This window comes from Seriola aureovittata, chromosome 14 (assembly GCF_021018895.1).
Source record: "Seriola aureovittata isolate HTS-2021-v1 ecotype China chromosome 14, ASM2101889v1, whole genome shotgun sequence".
NCBI classification, from domain to species: Eukaryota; Metazoa; Chordata; class Actinopteri; order Carangiformes; family Carangidae; genus Seriola; species Seriola aureovittata.
The window spans coordinates 23,011,983-23,032,405 of NC_079377.1; the positions used below are offsets into that span (position 1 = coordinate 23,011,983).

General features: G+C 41.6%; 3 protein-coding genes across 4 annotated transcripts; 2 read left to right on the forward strand and 1 right to left on the reverse strand.

Moving 5' to 3' along the window:
• Positions 1–1,237: 1,237 nt before the first annotated feature.
• cdc5l (CDC5 cell division cycle 5-like (S. pombe)) lies at positions 1,238–9,167 on the forward strand. The gene is made up of 19 exons (XM_056395912.1): positions 1,238–1,452; positions 2,632–2,735; positions 3,010–3,171; positions 3,290–3,417; positions 3,606–3,705; positions 3,868–3,994; positions 4,134–4,225; positions 4,523–4,667; positions 4,803–4,994; positions 5,247–5,395; positions 5,500–5,671; positions 5,967–6,131; positions 6,252–6,332; positions 6,539–6,790; positions 6,902–7,009; positions 7,593–7,682; positions 7,778–7,909; positions 8,191–8,271; positions 8,764–9,167. Exons 1-19 carry the CDS (start codon positions 1,408–1,410, stop codon positions 8,875–8,877), a joined length of 2,439 nt encoding a protein of 812 aa, XP_056251887.1. The 5' UTR covers positions 1,238–1,407; the 3' UTR covers positions 8,878–9,167.
• A 52-nt stretch (positions 9,168–9,219) lies between these two features.
• supt3h (SPT3 homolog, SAGA and STAGA complex component) lies at positions 9,220–16,444 on the reverse strand. Of its 2 annotated transcripts, none has more exons than XM_056395913.1 (12): positions 16,318–16,444; positions 14,846–14,950; positions 12,774–12,858; positions 12,138–12,224; positions 11,929–12,025; positions 11,667–11,836; positions 11,496–11,571; positions 10,760–10,872; positions 10,569–10,673; positions 10,246–10,374; positions 9,743–9,832; positions 9,220–9,358 (listed from the first exon to the last, which is right to left on the reverse strand). In XM_056395913.1, exons 1-12 carry the CDS (start codon positions 16,365–16,367, stop codon positions 9,317–9,319), a joined length of 1,149 nt encoding a protein of 382 aa, XP_056251888.1. In that variant the 5' UTR covers positions 16,368–16,444; the 3' UTR covers positions 9,220–9,316. The 2 variants fall into 2 exon arrangements, with proteins under 2 accessions (XP_056251888.1, XP_056251890.1); XM_056395915.1 differs by lacking the exon at positions 16,318–16,444 and adding an exon at positions 15,888–15,955.
• On the forward strand, positions 16,429–18,755 carry LOC130181598 (runt-related transcription factor 3-like). The gene is made up of 5 exons (XM_056395916.1): positions 16,429–16,528; positions 16,664–16,823; positions 17,063–17,167; positions 17,268–17,333; positions 17,466–18,755. The coding sequence occupies exons 2-5, from the start codon at positions 16,712–16,714 to the stop codon at positions 17,819–17,821; spliced, it is 639 nt and encodes a 212-aa protein (XP_056251891.1). The 5' UTR covers positions 16,429–16,528; positions 16,664–16,711; the 3' UTR covers positions 17,822–18,755.
• Positions 18,756–20,423: the final 1,668 nt, after the last annotated feature.

Sequence of the window (20,423 nt, forward strand, 5' to 3'; positions counted from 1 at the left end):
TACTTAAATACAACTTAAATAAATTGATTAAACTCTCTTGATTAATCTTTTTTTTTGCAATGAAAGGCTAACGAGTGTAAACAACATTTAAAGCTATAGTCTTTTTTCTCAGAGGATCCCGCTCAGTTGTTTTATCCCTTTAAATGAATTAATCATGCACATTTAATATGCTGTCTGATGGTCTTTGGGTAATGTAAGTGGGGGCTGAGGGAGTCCTCTACTCTAGGGCCTGGTGGTGAACTTTTAACCTTGCTGCAGAGCAGAGCACAGCAACAACTACAGTGTAAAATCGTGGTTAAATAAAAACTGTGATTGCTCAGGTATGTTGTGCTCCTGAGCTCGTGACAGCACGTGAAGAGCTAACGTCCTGATGTGTTAGCTCTTCAAGTCATATAGCAGATTTATTAGCAAGTGCAAGTATATTCCACAACCACAAGAGGGTGCACTTTCATTAACAATGAGGTTGAACAATAGGTCCTGATGAGTGAATATTACATAATGCTGTAATTAAACAAACAGCACGAATAATGACCTTAGGCTATATATATATATATATATATATGTATATATATATATATATATATATAAATGATATGTATTCTGTATATTATTCCCAGTATACTAACATACGCATCAGACTATCAGTGGCAAGTGGCAATTAAATAACTTTATAATAAATTAAGTGATATGGCACCTGGTTGTAAAGGCTTGTCTTACAATCCCTAGCATATTACATTACTACACTATTACTTACTAATGTTGCATTATTTGTTTTGATTTTTATCTTCATTTGTGAATTGAATTTATTTGATTTTATTGATCTAGTCACTTCAAAATTGGGTGAATACCAAGCGACAGAGAATGTTGGAATATGTATCTTGTTTGGTAAATTTACAGTTGTAGCTTTCTGTATTTGTATTTTTTTTTTTTTAAACTGGAAAACAAAGCACTTATTAGGATTTTAATATGTGCTGGTGTTACGCAGAAGTTTGTTTACCCTTCAGATAATGTCTCTAGTACCGCTTCCTCCTGCGGTTGTGGTTACGACTTACATCAGGTTATGGTTAGACGTCGGAGCTAAATGGTTGTGTCAAGTTTAAAAACGACTGGTTGGAGACAGGGATGGGCTAAACTTAGTAATGAAAAACACTAATCGCACTGGGCGCATATTTCGTTGTAACACCTGTAACATAATACCCACAATACATTTCGGCAGCTCCGTCGTATTCTGCGACACAAGTTTCCGGCGTAGTGCACGTTCGTTACTCCGTCGCAGTGTCTGGCTGTCGTTGTCTCTTAGTTTTTGTTTGTATTGGGGAAACTATTTAACGCCACTTGTCTTCACAGGAGGTTGAGAATCAGTTATAACATTTCTACTGCAGGAAGAGAGCGCAACCAGCCGCCAAAATGCCGCGTATTATGATAAAAGGAGGCGTCTGGCGCAACACTGAGGTACGTGTTTACATGGCTAGCTGCGTTAGTTCGATGCTAACCAGCTATAGTAAACCTATGGGTCGTAGTTAGCATCAAGCTAGCTGCTAACTTAGCTCGCTTAGCAAGTTTGGTTCATTGGCTGTGCTGCAAACTGTGTCAAAACAGTTTGCTTACTGTTTCTGTGAAGTTGTGTACACCGTACCGGATACAGACACGGGGCTGATCCAGAAGTATCTGTAGTTAATCAGCTGTGTTTACAATGTTTGAGCCGAAGCTTGATTGCCAACCTGGCGAAGCGGGTAAATGCCCAGGGCCCCCAGATACCACAGGGTTACTGCACTGGGTCAATAGAATTTGATTGACTGCAAATGTATCGGAAATCGGAGCCTCTGAAATTCAATTTCAACTGTCGCATCCTTAAATGGACTCTGTCTCTGAATCTAATTTTAATATGGCAGCCGTTTTATATTTATATTGATTTAGATCATTTGTTGTAATTTCAAAATCGAAGCCTTTGATGTCATATGTAGAAATAAACAAGTTGTCAGTGCAATGCAATTCTTAGTTTACTGTCTCCACATCCTGATGCCATCACATCCACAAAAACACACACTCACACACAGGCATACATTCTGAGAAAAAGTTTGTGCAATATGTCAAAAAGAATATCTGTTGTGGGCATTGAGCAAGGAAAGTTGAGGTGTTGTTAACACAGAAAAAGTAAGGCGAGTTTGTATTGTTTCATCATATGAGAACTGTAAGGCTACAACCAATACTTATTTTCATTGTCAAAAGTGGATAAAATGTCAGAAAATAGTGAAAAATTTCCATCATTATTCCCTGAAGCCCCAGTTAACATATTCTAACTGCTTTTATTGGCTGGCCTGCTGTCAACAATATATAGATGTTGAGTTTGCTATCATAGAAAACTGGAAAACTAGCAAATATTAACATTTTAGAAGCTTGCAACAGTACATTTTTGGCACTTTTTCCTATAAACACCAATTAATTTTCTGTCACTCAACTAATCGGTGAACTAATAATTTGAGCTCTGGTGGATTTCTGGGTCCTGCAGAAATAATAAAAGTGACATGTATAGTGGGGGTAAGTCTGGACTTGGAAACAAATTTTGCTTGTAAAGATTATACTCATGGATTTTTTTTGTCTCTCTCTTTTCTAATCTGTCCATTTATCCAGGATGAGATCCTCAAGGCAGCGGTGATGAAATATGGGAAAAACCAGTGGTCTCGTATCGCCTCCCTGCTGCACCGCAAGTCTGCCAAACAGTGTAAAGCCAGATGGTGAGTCTGATACAGAAACATGAGATGGCAGTCACAGTAATTGTACCACAGACGTTTTCTAAACCCTACTTGTATTCAGTTTTCATGGTAGTAGAAGTCGTCTTTAGTAACAGTCCTACACTTGTGAACAGCAATTTTAATTCTGATGTCTGTGATTGTTCCTGATGTTGTTCATCTTCTCTCCGTATATAGTTCTGCTGCTGTGCGAAAGAGATCAATCAGATTATCTGGTTAATAAGGGGGGGATATACTTTGGATTTGTGTCTGCCCGCAGGTACGAGTGGTTGGACCCCAGCATCAAGAAGACAGAATGGTCCAGAGAAGAGGAGGAGAAGCTGCTTCACTTGGCCAAGCTGATGCCCACTCAGTGGAGGACCATCGCTCCTATCATAGGACGCACTGCTGCCCAGTGTCTGGAGCACTACGAATACCTGCTGTATGGCACTATATGACCTGACGCACATTTATACAGCAGCACTTTATAGTGTTCTGTTAAAACTGTTTGGAATTGTTATTGATTCACAATTAATATATGTTTGTGTGTGTGTGTTCAGAGACAAGGCAGCACAAAGAGACAATGAGGAGGAAGTGGGTGACGACCCCAGGAAGTTAAAACCAGGAGAGATCGACCCTAATCCTGAAACTAAACCTGCCAGACCCGACCCTGTGGATATGGACGAAGGTGCAGTAACATACCCAATACTGACAATGATGTAATGATGAGGTTGTCCAGAAACTTTTATTTGAATGTTCTGATTCAAGTGACAGAATTTTCTCCCCGATCCTTAGAATATTTACTTGTTAGTACTTATATTTACATTTATTCACTTATCGCCTTTTCTCCACTTCTGTCCATCACACTCTCTGTAGATGAGTTGGAGATGCTGTCAGAGGCCAGGGCTCGACTGGCCAACACCCAGGGCAAGAAAGCCAAGAGGAAGGCCAGAGAGAAACAGCTGGAGGAAGCCAGGTTAGACTGAGTTCATACGCACACAAACACACACTTTGACAGGATTTCTTTTTGTTTGTTTGTTCTAAGATACTTTCTGAGGTTTTTTTCTTGCTTATACAGCCGCTAACATTCTGTAAAAGTAGTTATAATTGACTGTCTGTAATTCACATCCCGCTGCAGACGGTTGGCTGCTCTGCAGAAGCGCAGGGAGCTGAGAGCAGCAGGAATCGATGTTCAGAAGAAGAGGAAGAAGAAGAGAGGAGTGGATTACAACGCTGAAATCCCCTTTGAGAAGAAACCTGCACAGGTAACTAGAGCTGGGAAATGGTTCAATATTATCGAATATTACTCATTGTGTTTGTTGTTTAATTGAACAGAATCCACAACATCAGCATCGACGTGACTGTTTTCAGCTACAGTATTAATTGTTGCCTTTTAATTGTAAGGGTTTCTATGACACCAGCATGGAGCAGTACAACGCTCTGGAGCCAAACTTCAAACGACTCAGACAGCAGCACCTGGACGGAGAGCTGCGCAAGTCAGTAACATTACTCACTGCGTCTTATACACACACACACACACACACATACACACACACACACACACACACACACACACACACACACACAGTTTGTTTGACATGGGAACACACACAGAAAGGCTTCATACAAAAGAACAGTAAATACACAGATACAACAGCCTCTACTCTGCAACTTCATATACACAAATATAATATTAAACATGAAACACAAACACTTATGGAACATGATTGACGCACAGTGTACGCTGTATAAATGTATGTTCCTCTTTCATAAACCGTGTTGTTCGTGTGTAGTGAGCGTGAGGAGAGGGACAGAAAGAAAGATAAACAGAAGATAAAGAAGAAGAAAGAGAGCGATCTGCCGTCTGCCATCCTCCAAACCAGCGGAGTGGCCGAGTTCACCAAGAAACGCTCCAAACTGGTTTTGCCTGCGCCACAGGTAACTGTGTATACTTTAATTTTAATGTTTGATAAATCTCTCAGACCGACGTAGATGGTTCAAACCTGTCCTGTTTTAATGCACTCAGTATTCTCTCTTACCAGATGCTGTATTTTTATTTCCGTTTTTTCACAGATCAGTGACGCTGAGTTGGAGGAAGTCGTCAAGTTGGGTGTCGCCAGTGAGGTCGCCCGTCAAGCCGCTGAGGAGAGCGAAAGCGGCAACTCGGCCTCGTCCACCCTCCTGTCAGAGTACAGCGTCACCAACACCATGACAACAGGACTACGTACCCCCCGCACCCCTGCTGCCCAGGACAGGATACTACAGGTAACAACACCTGGACACCATAAACACACACACACTCTGAATAAGGGATGCCCCGATCAGCAGATCTACATTAAAAATATGTGATCAGTAGAACAGAATTAATTCTAGTCACCAATCACCTTAAAACTGATCACCTGTGGTTAATACTCTGAGCACTTTCTGTTCATCATGCACCGTCGTCATCCACATCTCTGGATGGTATTCGCCTTTCTCTGTCACACGTTCACAATTCGTGTGTGTCTGTATTTTCAGGAAGCCCAGAACCTGATGGCTCTGACCAACATCGACACTCCCCTGAAGGGAGGCCTCAACACTCCGCTGCACGAGAGCGACTTCAGTGGAGTGACGCCTCAGCGCCAGCAGATACAGACACCCAACACTGTTCTCAGCACACCATTCAGGTCAACGACGCTTTCACCTGCTCTCATATAACACCATGCGTTTAAATGACAAACCCGGCCGTACTGAAAATGCTAACATTCATGGTCACGTCGTCTGTCAACAGAACTCCCGGACCAGGTCAGGGGTCAGAGAGCATGACCCCTCAAGCCGGAGGAGTGATGACACCGCGTGGGGCCGCGACCCCAGGTTTGACCCCTGGCCGTACACCCCTGAGAGACAAACTGAATATTAACAGTGAGGAGCAACTGACTGACCCTGCGTACGCCAAACACATGGTAAACACACACTCATCATACACATGTGAGACTGTCAATACAAAACATCAATATAAGTTTTCTGATGCCAGATAGTCAGAAGTAAATGTAACCAGCCAAAACCATGAAATCATATATTTAAACAAAAAATTAAATATTACAAAAGAAGGCACTGTCTAATACGGGTTTTGTGGTTTGTAATTATAGTTTATTCACTTTGAAATGTGCAAAATTAAGAGTAATTAATAAGGTAAGTAATGAACAGGTCTGTGAATTAACTGCAAACTTACTGTTGTCTTTTCTTCTCCACGCACAGCAAAGGGAAAGCCTGCAGCAGCTGAGGCAGGGACTGATGTCACTTCCTGTTCCTAAGAACGATTTTGAGATTGTTCTCCCAGAAAACGCAGAGAAAGAACTCGAGGAAACAGAAACGGACACCGGGTTCGTGGAGGACTCGGCCGACATAGAGGCGCGCAAGCAGGTGTGTACACAGATACGCAGATATATATATATACACAGAACACGTCGTATCACTTCAGAGTTTTGAAGACAAATTTACGCTCTTGTTTCGCTCTTGTTTTGTTGTCTTGTCTTGTGTCAGGCTGTACGGGAGGCAGAAAGAGAGAAGGAGCTGAAGCTGCGACACACTGCTGTTCAGAGGAGTCTCCCCAGACCTACTGAGGTAACACATTTTGTGACATTGTGAAGTTTATATTTCCCAGTGGAGCACATCCACTTGGTCTAATTAACTTTTGTTGTATAATTGTTTTTGTGTTGGAACAACGTGACTCTTTTCCTCCAGGTGGATGATGTATATATTCATGTTATTGCACATTAGAGCTTTCATTTGTTTCAGCAAATCAGTTTGTCGACATCCGTCCTCTGCAGGTAAACGAGTCCGTCCTCCGTCCCGCCTCCATAGAGCCGCTCCCTGACCTCCAGCTGGCCGAGGAGCTGATCAAACAGGAGATGATCACCATGCTGCACCACGACTGCCTGCACCACCCGTCGGCCAACGCCGCCAACCAGCTGCAGCGCGGCAAAAGCAGAGGCCCCACCTCCACATCTAACAACGCGTCGCACATATCTTACCTGGAAACACACCCCTACAAGCCGATCAGCACAGAGGAGATGGAGCAGGTAACGCACATACGAATCGACTGATGTTTTGCATGTGTGGCACTGTGACAGTGGAAGGTTTTTGATATCAGTATAACCAGTCGTGTACCTCTGCGGCTCGTTAATAAACAGGCTAAAGCAATGCTGGCAGCGGAAATGGAGGTGGTGAAGACAGGAATGGGCCACGGTGACCTCAGCATGGAGGCCTACAGCCAGGTGTGGGAGGAATGCTACGGACAGGTAAGCATCCCTCTGTCCCTCAGTAAAATGTCAAAGGCTGAATCCAAACGGTCAGATTTTATGGGCTCGTTCCAGGGAAGTGTGTGACTGCTCAGGTCTGTTCAAATCCGCAGTTTGAAGACATTTGTTTTTTGTTTTTCATTTATTGATGTCGTAAAGTTTCTTCTTGCACTTACAGAAAATGAACATGCTGAATGAGCTGGCTTTGTAATAATCTGTAGGTTGACATTATATTGTGTTTGGCAGCTCACGTAAAAGGATAATTTTACTGCACATTCCAGATCTGCTGTGAGAAGCAGCTGACCTGCACATGTTGCCAATATCAGTGCCATTAAGAACCATTCAGAAAAATACTTTTCCCTAGAGGGTCAGTGGTCCCTCGCAGACTTGACGGGATGATGTCACTGTACACACGACAGTCTGCACGTCCTGAAGGTGGACACTTGGATTCCGCCAGGGAGAATCTTTAACTCTTTAAAGATGGACTGCCTTTAACCACTTTCCTCTTCACATGAAACCAACCGTTGGTCCATAGCTGTTTATTCATCAGTCTCTCTCTCTCTCTCTCTCTCTCTTTCTGCAGGTGTTATATCTACCTGGTCAGAACAGATACACCCGAGCTAACCTGGCATCAAAGAAAGATCGTATCGAAAGCCTGGAGAAAAAACTAGACGTGAGAACCCACAGAGATGCGAAAACAGCTGTTCAAACTCATCCTGAAATCAATCACTGAACAGCTCTGAGGTCTGTGTACGTGTCTCCCTGCAGGTGAACCGTGGTCACATGACAGCGGAGGCCAGGAGAGCGGCCAAGCTGGAGAAGAAGCTCAAAATCCTGCTGGGAGGGTTTCAGTCCAGAGCGCTGGGGCTCCTGAAGCAGCACAATGAACTCTGGGAACAGGTGCTGAACACTGCAGGGACTCGCTTCCTTATTCATTCTTCAGTCTCAGTTTAAATTTAGTTCATATCCATATTTTTCTGTCAGAAGATGGTGAAGTTTGTCTCAGTTTCTTATTCCTGAAGAATTTGCTGAAAGATGCAGCAGTTTAATGTGGAAAAACCGATGATGGATGATCAGTGTTTGACTAGTTTGTAGCCAGTTCCCCTGCAGGCTGTGAATTATTGTGGCGACTGTTGCACTGTAACAACAACACTGATGTTATGTTTTGTGTTGTCCACCAGGTGGAGCAGGCAGCCACAGAGCTCCAGACCTTCACTCAGCTGAAGAAACAGGAAGATACGGCCATTCCCAGGAGACAAGAGGTAACACATTCAAGATACTCACACGTTACTGAACGAGCGAATCGTCACTTGGTGTCATTCCCAGCATCCTTCACTCTGATCACATTAATGTATTGACCAGGAAAGGTTTACAGTATTCTAGTGCTGAAGTCAGTTAATGATTAATCATTACACCTGTTGGTTCTAACTTTTCAAATGTGATATCTGCAGGTCTTAAAGTCTTAAATGTAATTTACAAAGGTGTTAAGTGTTTTCTCCAGCCTCTTATTGGTACTAATGTTTTTTTTTAATTATTATTATTAATAAACTGGCTGGAAAATCTCCAGTTACATTTCACATGTACTTTTTAAAGTTTCATTTTTAACAGGTTAATCCAGTCATCTATTTTCTGCTGCTATTGATCTGTAGCTTGGTAGAGTTACATGTGTGGAAGATCAAATATCGTTCAAACCGTCAGAAGATTAACACGTGTCTGATCTCATACACAATCTAATTATCGCCATCTCTGCTCAGGGTCTGCGGGAGGACGTGGAGAGGCAGATGGAGAGAGAGCGAGAGCTCCAGCAGAGATACGGAGAGTTGCTGATGGAGAGGGAGTCGCTGATCAACAGCGCTCAGAAATACTGAGCAACACACACGCTAATCACACACACACACACGCTACACACACTCAAATCCTCCTCATGGAGACACGGATATCAAGCGAACAGCAGCTCTGAGGAACACAAAGGTTTCCGAGTCGACGTACTAAACCCTTCTATCATTTTTCAATTATTCAATTATTGCGGCATTTCCAGAGATAAGCCCCGCCTCCATGTGCTCATGTTGCTATGATGTCACACGCTGAGTTTTGAGCATGCTCAGTAGTCCCTTGTGTTTCTGTATTAGTGACCAATAAAGTTTCTTTTCAACAATGACCTTGCAGTAAGTATTTCCGTGGAGTAAATGTTACACAAGTGCAATCTGGTATCCTTTAGCAAAGCTATGTATAAACTCTTTATTGCAGCAACAAAAAAAAATACATTTACAGATGTGTGAAAGAATGTGTTTGATAATGTCATAACGCTCAGCAGGCGAGGAAGGCCATCCCACTCCTCCGGTACGCACTCTGAGAGAAAGAGAGAAGGAATTCACACCGTCACATACGTCGTTTCATAAGAGTTTAGGTTCTTTTCTTCAGGTCTACAGTGTGTTATTGGAACATTTACTGTCCCTATACTGTACTGACAAAATCCACAGTCCAAGGTCTGTAAATACTTTGGAAGATACCATGTTCATATTCAGCTAAACTTTGGACAGAGTGAGGACTGTTATGTGACTCCCTCAGGATCACGTCACAGTCAGCATGGAGAGGAGGAATAATTACAGTAACACTTAGCAAACATATGGCATCTGAGTGTTGTATTTAGAGACTATACGTTAAGAAAAAGATATAATATGCTATATAGGTGCTATCCTGATCAGTGTACTGTTAAAGGCTGTGTGTACGTACCGTGTGTCTGTAGTTGTATCTTCTAATAGCCTCTCTGATGTGACAGGGCTGGATGGCTCCGCTGGGAGGTTCCACTGCAGCCGGACAGCTCTGAAACACACGACACTGTATTCATTCACATGAGACGGGACGTCGCCGTCGCCGCCTTTGCATCTGTGCACAAGTGGAGAAGTCGTCCGCTTTTTTTAAAGAAGTTTAATGCAAACGACACATGGTGGGGATTTACTATCTCTCAAGCAGAAATATATTCCTGGTTGTGTGAAGGAGGCGTTTCGATCATCATGCAGGGGCAGAACATTGGGTGTCCCATCGTCTTCACATTAGAATGAAAATATTGTAAATGACCGAATGTAAAACGTGTCATAATCTGGGGCTATAACGACGGCGGAGCTTTTTACAGGAGTCATTTCAAAGTAATCTTAATCTCTTATGTTTTCATCTGGGAAGATTGGTCACTATTATAATTGTCTAAAAACAAGAAGTATTGCACAGAGCGCACACACCTTTTTGCGCTTCCTCTGTCTCGCTCGGCCGTCTAGACTGCCGTTACCCTGTGGGAGGGGCTTTGATGAGTGGGAAGAGCCCGGTGTGGAGGGGGGCGTGGCCTCAGGTGAGTCTGGATCTTTCTTTACCTGACGGAGAGAGAAAGACGGAGGACGGATGTTACTGGAGACGTAACCACAGGCTCCAGAACCCTGGTATAAGTGATTGAAAATTACATGGTACAGGTGTGTGTGTGTGTGTGTGTGTGTGTGTGTGTGTGTGTGTACCTCAGTGTGTGTACCTCAGTGTGTGTGTGTGTGTGTGTGTGTGTGTGTGTGTGTACCTCAGTGTGTGTGTTGTAGTGGATGTAACTGGCAGAGATCACATGACTGATGGGATTGGTCTTGGCCATCATTTCCTGCTTTACCAACAGAGACAAATCCACAATCTGGAGAAGGAAAAGGAGACATCAAAGAGTTTGACACGAGAGAGAATTGACGCGATAACGTAAGACGCCATGAGTGAACATGTTACCTGGGCAACAGTCTCATAGGCCAGGTATGACAGGATCTCCATGGCGATGCTGTTGGGTTTCAGCTCCAAACTGCTGCAGTCCAGCCAGTCCCGAAACTTTGAGGCTTTCTTAGCTGGAACCGCGTTTACACACAGACACAACATTCTGCATTTATGTAGAACTTTTCTAGTCGAAGCGCTTTACACACATTACACATTCATAGCTCCGTGTAGTTTTGGTAGTATTTATAAAATGCTACCCTAAGGACTGGGTCATGGGACTTCAGAGGGTCTTAGATGTTTCAAGTGAAATAAAGAATCATAAATGTCCAGCAGAGCCATAAAGTACAATATTATTCTGTGTACTTTCATCTTTTAATGTGACATTTTACGCCACATAAAGTTCACTGGGTTTAGTGCTGAAGCAAATAGTGGATTAATCAATTAGTCTTGCTCCTATTTATTTATTACTGGAAACTGACTGTTTCAGACTGATTTGGGAAACTGTGACGGGTATTTCCCACGATTTTCTGACATTTTATAAACTAAACAATCAATTAATTAATAATCAACAGATTAAATCAATGATAAAATTCTGCTCGAAAGAGGTTCAACATTTAGTATAAAGTATATAGGAATTACAGGGTTTGGAACGACACACATCAGTCCTTCAGGAACCATACAAACTTAATGTCTTTGGTTTTACCAGCTTCATTAAAACGGTTTATTAGACTAAATAATTTGATTCAAATCTTACCGAAGCTGAGCTGTCGACTCTCACAGAACTCGGAGTACTGAGCCTGGTCCATATTTCGAGTCTGACGCTCTAAACGCTGAAGATACAAAGACAAAAGGACACACACACTAAATAATCAACACTTTCTGTAAAAATAAATAAATAAATTCTACAGTCAAATCAGCGTCTGACCTCCAACCTCTCCTGTTTGACGGGATCTACTTCTTGTCGCTCGGCTAATGACAGGAGTTCTCCAGTCTGATCCATCCACGCCAGGAAGTCGTGAGCCAATCGCTGCCTTCGATGGTTACCGCCGGCGACGCCACCCGCGGTACCCGGAGCACCTTGAGCACCCCACCTGTCTGCAAACGCACAGGATGAATAAAACCGACCCAACTGTTTCTCCAAGTAACAGTGATCACGGGTCGTACAGAACGTGTGAGAGCGGTTGTACCCGTTTCTTGTGGCGTCTCTTCGTCCTCTAGAGTTTTGAGTAGCTTCGATTTATAATCTCTAAACTGGAGATACTTCAATAACCTCGCCACCTTCCTCTGAAATGGACATGGAGGGAGACAGAAAGAGAGAGGGGGATTTCATTCATTTTTAAAGCTACAACTTTAATAACTCAATTTAATACATTTTTCAACACATTTTTTTGCGCACCTTGTCCCTCCTCATCAGGAACAGGATGTCCTCGGCAGAAATGACCCTTGAACCACGAAGAGCGGCGCCCTCGCAGGCCTGATGCAGCTGATAAATGAACCAATCACATGAGACGAATTAGCATCACGGAGCGTTAGTTACATTAATGTGTGTGTCATTCCAAGGTTCAGGAATAAGAGGATAATGTGGCTGCTCGGAGACACACAGATGTTTAACTGCTTTCATGCTTCTGACTCAAGATTTTGAAATCAACTTTATCTGACAACTTTAACTTTTAATGACAAGAAACAAGAAAATCCTGTTAAAGGTCTGGACTTTCTTTTTTCAGTCGATACGACATTGAAGCGATGAGACGAGGCAGACGAAGTTATCCATCTACTGTGTCATGTAAATACAATATATATCTTACATATCTAGTTCTAATTTTGCCATAAAAATAATCACAAAAATCTTTCAAAGTGTGTCGGTAATTCACAAACAGAACTATGGAGGACCAGAGACTTCAGAGGAGAAGTATTAAAGCATTTCCTTAATTTCATATTTTAATAGAAATTGAAAATAGGAATTGTAAAAAGAATTTATACATTCCCGGACCGCTCATCATCACCATTACGTCTGTGTACAAGAGTATGTTACCATAGTAATGAGCTGTGTGTGTACGATGTCCTCCACCAGAGCCGCCGTCTCGTGCAGAGGCCTGCGAGCGTCTCCCAGAGCGAACCTGGAAAAAACACAGAGACACGAAACAATAATGTACTGAGAGTAAAGTAGAAACAAGCTGATTTTCAAGTGAATCATCTGAAACCGTGAACCACAGCCAAACTGCTGCGAGAGATAATGAGCTGCTTACTGTTGTAAGTCGTAGCTCAACGAGTGTTATTCGCGGTTTTTGTCAGCATCAGTGGCGCTAACTGCTCACAACTTTATATTCTATTATATGGCTGCTCGTCTAGGTATCATATAAGATTTGGTTTATTTTACATCTGTAGCGCTCAGGTTGAATTCATGAACATAAAGTCTGTCTCACCAATAATCTGCATCTCTAACACTTTATCACGTCGCATCTCAAGTAAGAAAACTCATGAGGCAAAACATTAAACGAATAAAAAACAGAGCTCCCAAATGTGTGTCTCTGTCCGTCTCATACACACACACTGAGGTCGACAGTCCACACACACTTTGACCACAATTTGGTCAAACCTCAATTTGCATCCAGACAAGCCACTTCCACGACGGCAGCAGAACCTAAAGCCACATCCTGAAGCTCTTTCCTTTTCTCATTTCTTCTCCTCCCCTCTGTCTCTCCATCTATTCTCTCTATCCGACACATACAAACACCTGACAGTCCCCCCCCCCCCGCTTTGTCGTTTTGTCATGCCCCCCCCCTTATTGGGAGCAGCTGATTGGCTGTCTGCAGCTGTCAGTCACACAGGTGAGCCTGGCTTTGGTTTGGGATTGTGGGCAGGTTGGTCTCAGGCTGAGCATTGGTTTTAGGTTTTGGGGTTTAGTTGGGTTTCAGCCTCTCTGACCAACATCATCTCTCTGCAGCCCACACACAGCACGAGGTGAGTACCACAAAACACACACACACACACACACACACACACACACACACACTGATGGGAAGTCGCGTCTTTAGAAATTTACTTTTACATTTCACTCACAATACAATACTTACAATGTCTTTGTCCTTTTTCTACTGTTCTCATTGTCTCTTCAAAGTCGCAGGAGATTCATTTTTAATCAGTTTTTCTTTTGATAAAAATGTTTCAAGAAGAACAGATTTCAGGAAATGTATTTTATTCTTGTATTAAACTATATGATATTATTCATTTTTGTTCTGCTACAAAGTAGGGCTGCGTTATTATTTAGATTATCAAATAATCTGCCAATTATGTCCCGACTGAACTGACTTATCATTCGGTTTAGAAAACATGAGACAGTGGTGAAAACTGTTACCGAAAACCCAAAGATATTCAGTTACTGGAACAAGGTCTTATTAGCTCAACTTTTCCTAAAAAGGTCATAAATGATGCAGATTAATTTTCTGTCTAATGACTCATTGATTAATCGATAAATTGTTTTAGCTCTATAAAAAATGTGCCCCTTAATTTCAACTTGACTTTGTGATAAAAGACCTTCTGCCGGCTGATGAAGTATTTTTAGGAACATGAATGAGGTTTTTTTTTTTTTTTTTGTCCAGCTCTATTTATTAATCACTTATCAATTGGTCCCCAATTTCTGGAGCCAAACATGTTGCATTATTACTTAGTGATGATGCTACTGTAATATTTCTTTCACACACTTCAGATTCTGCTATTTCTATTTCATCCCAGCAGTGCAATGTTTTCACTTTTATTATGTTTCACATTAAAACGAAAACATCATCCGTACTTAAGCTTATATTTTGCCAAATAAACAAACCTTTTTACATTTATTTTTAATATGATTTTAGTGTATTACAGAATGTATTAAGATGTTTTATGTCCTGGTGGCAGTTTGGTGTTTGCAAAGTATAATTAGCCAAAATACTTCCCAGTCTGGTTATTGTGTCATTTGTTAAACAGGTTTCTATGGCTTCAAACAGTCTGTTCAGCAGCAGCAGCAGCAGCAGCGGCCCCACGCTGTACTGGGGTGAGTTTCGTGTATGTGTGTGTGTGTGTGTGTGTGTGTGTGTGTGTGTGTGTGTGTGTGTGTGTGTGTCTTACATCATGCTCTGTAGTTCTGGGATGAAGCTGGTCCTGGAAGCCGGACGGTCTTTAGAGCTGGAGGCGGTGGAGCCGGCCATGGGACTGCTCATAACCACTCCCAACCTGATGGCATGAACAAAACAAAGACACAGAGCTGCATTAAACCAGGAATAAAAAAAAAAAACCTAAAGTTATTTTCCCTCACCATCACACCACATGTGTATAATCTGCATTACCACACAGCATGTGTTGTATGTCGGTTAGATCAATATTTGATCTCTATAGACACTTTTCTTGCAGCAACACACCTGATAATAAAAAGGCTGCACTACAAACTAACCTGTCAACAAAGGTGCGGTATCATTAAGAAAAAATATTGGGCTGCATTATTATCATCATTATTGATCAATCTGTTAAGTATTTCCTGTAAAGTGATTCATCATTTGATTTAGAAAATGTCAGAAAAAATTTTTCCAACCGTCAGAGCAAAACCGAAAGATATTCAGTTCTAATGCTCATAACTGAGAAGCAAAGTAAAATAAAATAAAATAAAATGAAGAATGAAACTTTCAAAGTATTAATATGTGAAATCAAAACAAAAACAATTTCATGTGCGCACTGATGGTGGTCAGTGTCAACAAAAGATATTTAGAGAAACTAAGATAATGAGCTGAGCGTGAAATAACAAGATAGCAGAACAGATTTGAGAGGCGTGCGCGCGCGCGCACGCACACACACACACACACACACACACACACACACACACACACACACACACACACACACACACACACACACACACACACACACACACAGGTGTAGTGACCGCAGTAACTTCCGCTCCGGTAGTAAAATGTGAATGATAATACAGAGCAGTTCCCTCCTATTCAAAGACTGCGGTGAATAAAACACAATGCAGAAAACAGAAGAGAGAAAGGAGGAGCAGGAGGAGGTGCAGGAGGAGCAGGTGGCGGAGGAGGAGGTGAATTTGAAGGTGGAGGAGGAAGAGGAGTAGAGTCAAAGACACGGATAAAGCGTTAAAATTAGTCAAAACTCTCACCAAAGTCGTTCAGAAAGACGCTGCCACTGATACTGATACTTTTTCGTTTTGTTCGATTTTCGGCGCGATTTGATGACGTATGTGTATCTCGGACGCACGGCCGTCTGTGGTACTTGTAGTTTTCTATCGTTTGTGGTCCAAAAAAAGCGCGTCACCCGTTGTAGTTAAAATATTTCACGTTTAATTCTGCGGAAAAATGTCGAGTAAAAGAGGAATAAAGGCAGAATAACGGTAGACAGCATCTTCCGTATAAGTAATCACTTTAATACATCTGTTTTACTCGTTTAGAATTGTTTAGCTGCCAGATCAGTGCTAGATTAATTAGCTAACTAGCTTGATTTCATATTTTAGATTTTTGTTTTGTTAGCTTAATAAAGGTCTACATAAATGCATGTATATATGTATATTTATGTATATTTACGATCTTTACCCATGTTTTTTCCCTGTCAGATCCTGTAGTGAAGCGTCGGCCAACACCATCGCCCACGAACCTCCAACTGGAAGACCAGGAGGTGCGGGGCCTCCACCAGTGCAGCACAGCGCCCCCCAGAGGCCTGGTACAGACTGACAGCCCAAACTTCCTCTGCAGCAGCCTGCCCCAGCACTGGAGGTGTAACAAGACCCTGCCGAGAACCTTCACTGTAATCAATCAATCACTATATCTATCTACTATCTATCAAAAATAAAAAATTTGGGACATTTCACCCTGACTTTATCCTTCCATGCTCTGCACAATACATGCTAGGGACTTACACTAAAGTTTCTCCATCCTTCAGGTGGTTGCCCTGGGTGACGACGTGCCAGATGGTGTGGTTGTCACAGTGATGGCTGGCAACGACGACAACAGCAGCGCTGAGCTGCGCAACGCCACAGCAACCATGAAGCAAGGTTGCGCCCAATTCAACGACCTCCGCTTCATAGGCCGCAGCGGGAGAGGTGAGATACTAAACTGATATGATGTAAAGAAAGGACAGTAACACCTTCTCCTCCTCTATTTTTTTTTATTATTACAGTTTGGTTGATACATGGTTTTGCCTTGTACCTCAGACAACCATCTTAAAGTTAGAAGGATAAATTAAAAGAAGACAGGAATACTTGTCAGTCTATCAATCATCTAAATTGCCTTTAAAGCCTCTATAATTTTACTGTACATGTACTTGTGTTTTTTATTTCAGGCAAGAGTTTCACCATCTCTATCAATGTGCTGACCTCGCCCCCTCAGATCGCCACCTTACACAGAGCCATCAAGATCACTGTGGATGGGCCGCGACTGCCTCGACGTTAGTGCACAGCAGTGGTGATGATGTAATGGTTTATTCCAGGCTTTCAGTCAGACTCATTTTCTTCTTCTTCTTCACTCTCTCTCTCTCTCTCTCTCAGGACAAAGGCAGAAGGAGGTGAAGTCAGGAGTGTTCAGGCCGTCCAGCAGAAGCGCCACATCATTAGGTGTGTTAGTTAAAATATTTATCTTTCAAATCAGAAAGAGAAAACATGTGAGAAAGTCTCTTCCTCCTGAGGAAGAACATGATGACATACGGTCGAAAGCTCCTGACGCAGAAATCATTTCTTCCCCTCCAGACTCTAGATCCTTCGCCTCCTCTCTGTGGAGCAATGAGCCATCGTACTTGGGCCACGTGACCTCTCTGACCTCCTCCTTCACTCCAACTCCCAGAATGCACCACCTGCCCGCCCTCCCTTACACCACCCAGGCTTCTCCTTACAGCTCCTACCTGTCTTCTCCTCCTCCTCTTCCTCCTCCTCCCCCTCCGCTGAGCCACAGTGGTCCGTTCCAGCCTGCCAGCTTCTATTATGGACCCAACCAACCGCTCCAAACCGCAGGGGAGGACAGAAACGTTGTCACGGCACTGACCAATTATACTGAAGGGGCGTGTCTTTCTATAAGAGGTGAGGAGCCTGTCTGGAGACCTTACTGATGATTAGATGTGTCGTGTTAAACATCATCCTCAAATTATTTAATAATTTAGCAAGTTTTATGCTCCCATCCACCTGTTCAAATACATCTTTAAACTTCTGACTTCTGCTTGTCAACATCTGTAACTTCTGTGTACTGCAGTGATTATTCTTTTCTTATTAATTGAATGGTTATGAAAACATTTATTTATTGTTTTTGATTATTATTTTATAATTCTGTATATAAATAAATAAGCTCATGAAATGGAAGTAAATTCGTTGACAGGTAAAAATAAAAGACCAAAAGTCTTGGTCAAACGTCATGATTAACTTCACAAGCAACAAAATGCAATTGAGTTAAACTTTTATATTCTCACTCTGCGGGTCTGGTTTTATGTGAGACTGATTCCCTGAAGCTGAGACTGTCTTTTAGTTACTTGTGAACTGTGACATTTTAATAATCTATAAACTGAGATAACATCCTATAAACTTGTTTTAAAAAATTACATTTATCTCCGATAACTTGAGGCTTTTTTTTTTATCTGTGTTGAGGAGCAGCTTCTGTGAAAATGAATCACTGCAGCTGAAATTTAACTAAAAACCAACATTATTATTTTATACTATACCATGAAGTTTAGATTCATTAGGAAGATAAATACATTTTTACCTTCTAATGAATTGTTTTATTAATTTTACCAGCATAATCTCTTTGTTTTATGTGTTTTCTTACCTTCAATTCAATATTATTTGTATAGTGCCAAGTCACAACATACATTATCTCAAGGCCCTTCGCAGGATAAGCTTAAAAACTCACAATATTATAAAGAGGAACCCAACAGTTCAGTTCCCACAATCAGCAAGTGCTGAGAAAACAGTGGAGAGGAAATTCTCTCCTTTTTTTTTTCCTGGTTTCTCTTCCCGTACGTCAAGAAGAATTCGGCTCAATGATACGTCACGAATCAGAATCAAATCAGAAAACAGAATTAATTTTCTAAACAATACGGAAGACTCGCTCAAGCTCTTGTTTTAGCTTCTCAAGTATCTCAGGTTTGAGTTTTAAGTGTGACAAATGTTCAGCTGGCTCAGTGTGTGACAAGTAACGAGTAAATCAAAGTCAACCAAACACACACACACACACACACACACACACACACACACACACACACACATACAAAGTTCACTGTGATGGTCGTGAGTTTGGCTCTAATCACCTGAAGCGGTTCGGAACAAGACAAAGCCTTGTTTATCAATCCTGTAGTGTCACGCAGAGTGAGAAGCCTAAATTGCAGTTTGAAGGCTCAGCTTTGATTAAAAAGAGTCATGTGTTTGAAATGGAAAGGCTTTTATCAAATCAACAAAAAGAAGTTATTTGTCCCCTCTTTAACCCAGAGGAGGCTCATTATATTCAGATCAATTAAATGTGTGAAATTACGTGGTACGAGGCACGGGTCCTGAATTTTACTACATGGCATCACCGTGTTAATTCAGAGTTAGAGACACTTGTTTCAATCAGGTCGCAAACTGAAGATTGTCTTATATTTGGCAGAAACTAAAGAGCTTCTGTTTCGGTCGTGCTGTTCGCCACCATGCTTTTAAGCATCACATGGCGCGACCACTGTCCCAGATGAATGGAGGGGAACTCCTGCACACTGGTAATGGCCTGCAGGAAACCAGTGTGCACTTGACACCATCACAAGGTCTCTGGAAGAAAAGACACAGCCTCTATAAATTTTCCAGCCTGAATAAAGACGTCTCGATTATAATTCTGTCAAAAAATACTTAACCCCTCTGTCATCCTGCAGTCATGAACTTTTGATACTAAAGGGCTTTGAATCGTGTTACACCCTGTTACTCTGGCGATTCTGTGTCATTACTTTTAGGCAAAAACATGCCACTTAATTGATCTTAAATTTAAAATTAATTGAGTTCAACTGATTCTGATTAAAGTTGGAATGACTTGCACTGAACTTAAAGTCTGAAAAAACAAAAGGAAAATGGAAAGAGAGACATATAAAAACAGTAGGAGAAACAGAAGTTGCTATAAATACAATATATATCCACATTTGAGTCGTAGGTTTAGCAGCTACGCAGGGACAGCCTCATCCGGCTAACGTGAACACTTCAATGTCCACTTCCGCAGTAGGACAACTGAACTCCCACAACCGTCGTCGCACACAGCCTCACTGCCTTACATCACATCACTCCGCCAACCTTAACCATCACACAGAGAGGATGATGCAGTCTCAAATCTAAATTAAGGAAGAGAATACAATACCCATACACAAATGTAATACATGTACATATATTGAATTTCCATATATGAAATATACATTTTTATTTTATATGTACATATATCTAGAACAACATATATGAAACCTATTAGAAATTGGAAAAATTTCATATATTGACATAAATATCCAGCTTGTACAAATATATACATTTATGTATGTATGCTTATGTTGTAGACATATATTACATAAATATATTTCCATCCCAACACTTGTCAGTATATGTTGATACTATAAACAGTAGGGTCCAAAAGTCTGAGACCACTTTCCCAGAATGTGAAGTTAAACATGTTTAAAATTAATGAGAAATTAATAAGTAAAACATATATAAACATAT

Bases quoted from the DNA above. Each gene is read 5' to 3' on its own strand.
- LOC130181598 (XM_056395916.1), top strand. From the start codon at position 16,712: ATGGCTGGCAACGACGACAACAGCAGCGCTGAGCTGCGCAACGCCACA. The intron at 16,824-17,062 runs GTGAGATACTAA...TTTTTATTTCAG, and splicing joins CATAGGCCGCAGCGGGAGAG to GCAAGAGTTTCACCATCTCT. The intron at 17,168-17,267 runs GTTAGTGCACAG...TCTCTCTCTCAG, and splicing joins TGGGCCGCGACTGCCTCGAC to GACAAAGGCAGAAGGAGGTG.
- cdc5l (XM_056395912.1), top strand. From the start codon at position 1,408: ATGCCGCGTATTATGATAAAAGGAGGCGTCTGGCGCAACACTGAG. The intron at 3,418-3,605 runs GTGCAGTAACAT...CACTCTCTGTAG, and splicing joins CCCTGTGGATATGGACGAAG to ATGAGTTGGAGATGCTGTCA. The intron at 4,668-4,802 runs GTAACTGTGTAT...GTTTTTTCACAG, and splicing joins TGGTTTTGCCTGCGCCACAG to ATCAGTGACGCTGAGTTGGA.
- supt3h (XM_056395913.1), bottom strand. From the start codon at position 16,367: ATGGTGTTGGCCGACGCTTCACTACAGGATCTGACAGGGAAAAAACAT. The intron at 11,572-11,666 runs GTCAGACGCTGA...TTGTATCTTCAG, and splicing joins TCAAACAGGAGAGGTTGGAG to CGTTTAGAGCGTCAGACTCG. The intron at 10,375-10,568 runs GTACACACACAC...TCTCTCCGTCAG, and splicing joins ACTACAACACACACACTGAG to GTAAAGAAAGATCCAGACTC.